This window comes from Armigeres subalbatus, unplaced genomic scaffold, assembly GCF_024139115.2.
Source record: "Armigeres subalbatus isolate Guangzhou_Male unplaced genomic scaffold, GZ_Asu_2 Contig364, whole genome shotgun sequence".
Classification (NCBI taxonomy): Eukaryota; Metazoa; Arthropoda; class Insecta; order Diptera; family Culicidae; genus Armigeres; species Armigeres subalbatus.
The window spans coordinates 4159-11994 of record NW_026943113.1 but is presented as its reverse complement, the minus strand read 5'-3'; the positions used below and the strand labels follow the sequence as shown (position 1 = coordinate 11994).

The following is a 7836-nucleotide window of genomic DNA, read 5'->3' as shown; positions in this document are numbered from 1 at the left end:
TTAATGCAATCCACTGAGATCACGAATATCAGTTATTTTTATAGCTCGCGATGATTCATCCTTCCTTAAAAATATTTCTCCGTTCGAAAACCATGCAAATTTGAAATTATTCTGCTTCTTATATCTGCGAGTAGCTCCGAGAAGTCGTTGATTAGCAGGTGTGAGGCGGTGATTAAAGTAGATCCGTTGTTTCACACCTAAACCAATTTCGTCACAAAATATAGGGCGGTCACGAGCTGCCTTCAAAACCTTCTCTTTCGTTGAGACACATGCGAAGCGGACTAATATTGGTTGTATTCCTTGCTGATTTGACGACGACAAACGACCCATGCTTAAAACGCTCTCGACATTACAAACGATGCCTAGCAAGGTAAACATATCATGCAATAGCTGTTCGATATTTTCCTCCGCTGCCTTAATCACATTAGAGATGAGCATATGACTTTCCAAGCTTGACTGTTTCAAAACATTCAACTCAACATTCAACAAGAATTACGCAGTGAGAAGGGAAGGGGTTCAAAATTCACAATTTCTACATTACTACATTATAGAAGCGAATTATAGATTTAACCATAATGTGTCATAACGTGTTGGATGAGTAGTGTGTTGAATAACTCCTTGCCACAATACCTTTTTATAACTATGAAAGAAATCTTAATGAAATATCAAATAAATGAAATACCATTTCGTTGATTTCACAATATGACGCTAATTAAATCTGTTCTACCCTCCTTTGTTGGTTTAATAAGTTCTACTTAGTGAATTTTCAAAACCAGAAGCTAATAGTGCTTTTTTGATCATTTTAGGAAATCTGTGTTGCGTCCATTTGTCTGTGACACGAATATACAGTTAAACCCTTTATATTACCATTAGTATTTTATCCAGCATCAAACAAGCTTATTGCAAGCCGTAAAGTGATTAAATTACGTTGGTTTTGTAGAATATGTCAAAAATCGATAGTATGCCGAAAATTGGTCCCATACCCCATTGAAGGCTCAGAAAAAATATGTTTCTTTTCTATCTATGTTTTTATGATAAATACCACCATGTATTGCAGTATTCATAATTTTGGCCAAAAATACCTCATGTTTGCCCTCATTGTGTAGGGCCTTGAAACATGTTATTCGGCTATCTTGATGATTTTTATTGTGGACAATTTGAATAACATGTTATTCAGGTCGTAGTGCGAACATTTAGTATATCCGGCAATCCTATGGTCGGCTAGCTATTGGGTTTTCCGCAACATAAAAAACAATCTCACAGTCATTTCACGGACAGTCGTCGTGGGTGGTTCTGGGCCGTACGGTACTAACATCTTTTCTTCTTGGAATAATTGATAGACCCTGGCTTTCTTATCTTGGCTAAGCGTGGCTGAGCGTAGTTTTATAAAAGCATTGAAATATTGAGTTTCGTAGAGAACACTAGCAGGGTTTGAATCCAAAGGAAAATGAGAAAATCTCTCACTTATCATGTCTGTATACACTCTCGATAGGTAGCATACCGTGAGAGACGTTTTTCGGTAGCTGTTACGATAATCAACTGATTCGGGGGGCTACACAACCCATGATAAATTTCTTTTAATAACGCCTCAATTGCGGGGGGCACCAGTTCTGATGATACATATCAACTTGTTTTACACAGCTGCACGAAAATTTTTTTGTCCCCTACATAAAATGAGCGAGAACAAAGCGTTCTATTACCTTGGTGGGTGCCGCATATCCAAATCAGTTTTTTCCAACTTGTATACAAGTGAGATAGTTTTGTTTTTATGGCTTGTTATAATTCGAAGAGGTTTTTGCCTCTCTTTTATCGTTGTTCGTTATCTATTGAGAGCGATTTTTTCAAACCCTGAACACTGGATTTTAGAGAATAGTAGTTTGTGCAACTAGTTGCAAAAAGATGATTTTTCCTGCACGAGCTGTACGAGGCTTGCCGAGTTGGATAAATACTACGAGTGCTGAAAAACGAGTTTTCCAACGAGTTGCACACGCTATTTTTTGCAATGACGAAAAATGGGCTTAAATACGATAAATCTGTACCAAAGTGATACAATTTTATTTACTTCAAATGATCAATATTGCCAGAAATTCATGTAGCTGCAGAAAACAAACAGATTCTATGTTATCGTGCCTTCTTGTGTGCTCGACAGACCAGAAAGCGATAGATAAACCTGTCTTTGGAGATTCTGCTGTCATGCTCATAACATTATTTAATTTATTACGTGACACAGAGAAACACTTACCCAAGCCAATTGAATTAAAGGTGGTCATGTAACTATTGTTCTAATGCTGGTTTTCCATTATAGCACCCAAATGAGTGGATTTTATGCAACCCATTTGAGTTGCATAATGTTCAAAAGCACCCATGTAAATGATATGGAAAAGTAGGCCGTTTTATCCCTCAAATGCCAACTGTCACGGTATACGAAAACAAGGTAGGCTCGTTAGAAAAATGACACTTCGAACGTGACGCATATTTTATCGCCACATGTTGGAGTACAAAAGTAAGCATGCTGCGACCGTAAAGCATCGTCTCGGTCCAGCTTGTACGAAGATAGCAGTGACGTCACATGTTTACATTCAAACTGATTGTTTACATACGTGATGAGCCTGCCTTGTTTTTTGTATGCCGTACTGTAAACCAGGTATTATGATCAGGAACTGCAAAAAATCAATTAAATTCAGAATCTATACATAAAACTTCTGAATTCCAAAATAAAGTTGTCTACTTTTGAATAGATTAGTTCATGAAGCACAAAAGTTTCATATGTTTGTTTGGAACATCCTTTGTCGGCGCGGTGCACGCACCCTTTCGTGAGCCAGATTAGTAAACTTTACATCATATGATAAAACAAACGTAGGCATATCAGCCGCCGCAGGTCGCACTTTTATTTGAATGTCTAAATTAGTACATTTATCAAAGCCGACACGGGAACGGGAGCGACAAAAAAGAATAAAGCACCTCTTTTTACTGCATGCCGAACAGCCACTTATGAGTGCACTCCACCCGGAAGATCCGCGCCAGTTGACAATCCGAATGGTGGCAGACGGTTCCATATGAAGACGGCTTTTCCGCAGAGAGTTAAAAACAAGGAAAACAAGATAACACACGGTTCTACGACTGCGAGATACGGGATTGAACTTTTCCCTTTGATGATAAGGATGACGATGTTGCCTGCTGATGAGACACGGTGGCGATGCACGACGGTTACACCCGTGGGCAGCATCCATGGCCTCCATGGCGCTGAATGTGGCCACAATGCAACGATGGAGTGTCTTTGCGGCCCTTCGTTTCACTTTATGCATCGCCGCCAACCAAACGCTTGACGCTGCCGATCTGTTGGCTTGTTTATGCTTTTGGGCCCATCTGGGAAGATAGGGTAATTGTTTGTCGCCCCCGCCATCCCACGATAAAATAAACCACACGTGGATACACGGAGAAAGAGTGATTTTTCGTTAGTGGCGATACGCAGCTCCGGTGAGCACACAGAGGGCAATTGTAATAAGTTCAAACTTTTCGGTGCGGCATCAAATACAGCGAGAAAGCTACTTTGGACAAATATTGCACCTAATTTAAATCTCAACTGAAACTTTTCTCTATTGAACCATTGTGTAACGAACAGGTGCGGAGTAGTTGTGCGTAGATAAGACAAGGCTTACATGCTTGGGAAATTGGAGGTCAGCCGACATCTACAAACTTTTGAAGATATCCGCATTTGAACATCGTGTACATATGCTTGTTTGGATAAGCCAATGACTGTTTAATATTTAATGTGTGACATGTACAGAGATGAAACGATCACAACATACACCTACATAAACTCCTGTGTGACTATGGAAAAGGCATATGGGTTATAAGAAGGAACAAGTTTGGATATCCTTAAATATTTATTTTCAGTAAGTATGTAAGCGGTTTTTAAAATGTCTATGTGCATTTTATATTCTGAGAATAGTCCATCAAACTTCCAATCGAGCTGCTATGAAAAACAATAAAAAAGTAAATTTCGTCGATAAGGAACAGAGAGTAATTTAAATTTTAATCACTCAAGTGCACATATACATATAATTAAAACAATTTAAGTACAAGTCACAAAAATCCGATAGAATTGGAGACTCATTGAACCTACGTCAGCACTACAAACCACTTCAATAATCAAAAAAATGTCTGTCACCATCTAACCAAAACGATATTTTCCCAGAATACTAATGTAAAAGGGGTTTGGAATTGTGCAAGAATTCTATCCTGGCTCATTCCTTGGAAGCTCAATAAAATTTTAGGTGTCACTAACAAGCACTTCTACTGCCAAATCAAATGGAGTGGTTCCATATCACATCCCCGACAATTGCTTCCTAATGAATGGCACAGACGTGTTCTTTCGATTCAAATTTCCAATACCGATCCTGATTGCTTAACACCCTGGTTCTTATGCCCATGGATGGCGCAGTGCTGTGCAGTCCCATCCAGTTGTGTCAGCCCGTGATGGGTTGCTCAATATTCCAACCACGTATCGTCGTAGCCCGCTGTGCGAACCAGTTGAACGTATAGAAATCAATTCACACATCGACGATCAACCGTACTGAAAATTCCAGATGTCCGTCAATTAAATCCTCATCAGCAATCATCGCCAATCCAAACCCAGACACGGTCCGATTAAGCCATTTCATTGGATTCCGCCGCTCGTTGGGTGGAGCAGTTGAATACGTGGGGATTATTTATTTTACTAAACTCCGCTTCCCACATTCAATTCAAATTATTTCCAAATATTTTCGGATTAAATCGGCACTATTTGGCATTTCGTGTGCCATTTAGAGGCAGCTTATCGTGGTCATTTTCGATTGGTAGTTTTCACACTTCTCGCACAAAAGGCTGGGCAGATCGATTAATGAGCGTTGAAAATCATCATATTCATATTACTGGCGGATAAATTTATGGGAGATTTATATTTATTCCAGATACAGTTCGTCATGCATGTCACAGTAGAAGCGATATTTATACGTTGCGCTTTGTCGATGAATAAATTTGTGTTAAGTTAACCGTTTTTCGCGCTGGAGCAAGAGAATAAATTTCAATACAAAATCAGAATACTCATTAAACCAAATTCATCCAGTAATACTTTTCTTTTCGTAATTAGCCAAAGCAAACAACCATTATTATAATCTTCGAATGTTACTCAATTAACGATACGGCATTGCATGAAATAGATGAAATAGATGGACCCCCTTCATTCCATACTAACTGACCCAACCACTTGTAATGGACTTACACTGATTTGGATCAAATTTTGTGGATTTGTTTATCTATTGAATATACTTAAAAATACATTTTTTTTACTATTGGACAACCCCTCGGTAAATGAAAGCCCCCCCGTTTTTGACGATTTGTGAAAACTATATTTTTGAATAGTTTATATCAATGGCTAATAGTTTTATTATTATTAAACCCCAGTGTTTTCCATAAAATTTTGTGCAAGGAACACTCAAATCCCCAAGGTACTATGAGTTTACAAACAAAGGTACTATGAGAATACAAACCAAAAGTCCACGCAGACTTTTTTTAACTGTCTTTAGGGTTGCTTACCCCATTTTCAGCCTAACATGCGTACGACTTTGTGGGCCGTGTAATAATGCAAAGGAGTTCATTTCTGCTTTAAAATAGCTATTCTTGCTAAACATCGTTTGAAAAAACTTTTATTTGATTTAAATTAACGAGGTATAGCACGTATTTTCAATCACAGCGATTGCTTTTCCGGCATACTTCAATTCAATTCCCGGCGTAAGCGATTTTCGCTCAATCTATCAACATCTTGATCTCTCATTCTCTCTCGGGACGGTAGAAAATGCGAAGTAAACAAAAATATGCACGTTCCACGACAACAAAATGCCAGATGGTATTATTCATTATCATTTTTATTCCCAAATTCCTTTCAAACACTTAAAAACAATGTGTTTTCCCCTTTTTGAAATCGAGAGAATTATAAATAACATGATAGCGTTAAAATTGGAAGAAATTCTTGGGCCGAGGTGATTTTTTGTTACGTTTGAGAATACATTTTCAAAAGCTTTAGCTTAGCTTTAGCTTAGCTTTAGCTTAGCTTTAGCTTAGCTTTAGCTTAGCTTTAGCTTAGCTTAGCTTTAGCTTAGCTTTAGCTTAGCAGCTTAGCTAGCTTTTAGCTTAGCTTAGCAAGCTTAGCTTTAGCTTAGCTTTAACAACACTTAGCTTTAGCTTAGCTTTTAGCTTAGCAGCTTTAGCTTTAGGCATTTAGCTTAGCTTTAGCAGCACCCTGTTTAGCTTTAGCTTAGCTTTAAACAGCTTTAGCTTTCCCACAGCTGTTCCCACCCCAGCTGAGCTCTGTTCCCTGCAGCTTAGCCCCAGCTTTACCAGCTTACCCCACTCCAGCTCCCAGCTTAGCTTTAACAACCTGTTCCTTTCCCAGCTAGGCCTCACCTGTTCCAGCTTCCCACTGTTCCACCAGCCCTGTTCCAGCTCCCCAGCTCCAGTTCACCTGAGCCCAGCTCCCCACCAGCCCCACCCTGTTCCTGTCCAGCTACTCCAGCCCCCAGCAGCCCACAGCCAGCCCTGGCTCCAGCTCCAAGCCCCACCCAGCCCCACCTGTTCAGCTGAGCTACCAGCCCCAGCTCCAGGCCCTGTTCCCAGAGGCTGTTCCCCTGGCCCTGTTCCCACCAGCACGCACCTGTTCCACCCACCTGCCCCACCCCACCAGCTGTTCCCAGCTCCCACCAGCACCAGCCCTGTTCCAGCCCCATCCTGTTCCCAGCTGAGCCCTGTTCACAGGCAGCCCCACCAGGCAGCCTGTTCCAGCAGCTCCACCCCACTCCCCACCCCAGCCCAGCCCCAGCTCAGCTCCTGCACCAGGCCCCACCTGCCTGAGCAGCTTTACCCCAGCAGGCTCCCTGACCACCCCAGGCAGCTCCCAGCTCCTGTTCACGGCTGACCCCAGCCCACTCCACTGACAGCCTCACCAGCCCAGGCTGAGCCCCAGCTTTAGCTAGCTAGCTTTAGCTTAGCTTTAGCTAGCTTTAGCTTAGCTTTGGGGCTTTAGCTTTAGCTTAGCTGAGCTTAGCTTTAGCTTAGCTTTAGCTAGCTTAGCTTTAGCTTTAGCTTAGCTTTAGCTTAGCTTTTAGCTTAGCTTTAGCTTAGCTTTAACAGCTTAGCTTAGCTAGCTTAGCTAGCTTTAGCATTTCAGCTTAGCTTTAGCTTAGCTTTTAGCTTAGCTTAGCTTTAGCTTAGCTTTAGCTTAGCTTTAGCTTAGCTTTAGCTTAGCTTTAGCTTAGCTTTAGCTTAGCTTTAGCTTAGCTTTAGCTTAGCTCTGTTGTGGGCTCTGTGGACAGTGGGCTCTGTTGAACTTCTATAAAAAGCTGCATGTGTCCCCAAGCAGGCCCTATCAAAGCGACCGTGTGCCGCTCAAAGCGCACTAGCCTAGTCCTGGTGTTGGGTGGGACTTTAAACAAATTTGACCTGGCTGATCGAGCGTCTGTCCACCAAGGAGGTGCGGCTCCAACAGCGTCTGTTCTGGCATCCAGCGGCTGAGTATGAAATGCTATTCCCCGGAAGCTATACCTAAGATGGCAGCCCCATCCCGGTGGATAGGGAACCTTGGGCCAACAACCTACTGTTCCCGAAACATCAATTTGTTCGAGAATCCGATAATGAAAGAATACGGACTGATTTTACGGCGACGACTCTTAGCGCGAAACAACGGACACGAATAGGAACATGGAACGTTTTAACCCTAGCCCAGCAGGGTAAATTGGCACAACTTGCCAATGAGGCACGCCGCATGAAGCTTGAGATCCTGGGACTGAGTGAAGTCCGTTG

The 7836-nt window shown here is 41.5% G+C and overlaps 1 protein-coding gene across 1 annotated transcript; it reads right to left on the bottom strand.

The window, feature by feature from the left end:
• Window positions 1-6444: 6444 nt before the first annotated feature.
• LOC134204045 (heterogeneous nuclear ribonucleoprotein 87F-like) lies at window positions 6445-6764 on the bottom strand (the record flags this gene model as incomplete). The annotated part of the gene is made up of 1 exon (XM_062678872.1): window positions 6445-6764. A coding segment is annotated over exon 1 (320 nt), but the record flags the coding sequence as incomplete, so codon positions are not given.
• Between the last annotated feature and the right edge of the window lie 1072 nt (window positions 6765-7836).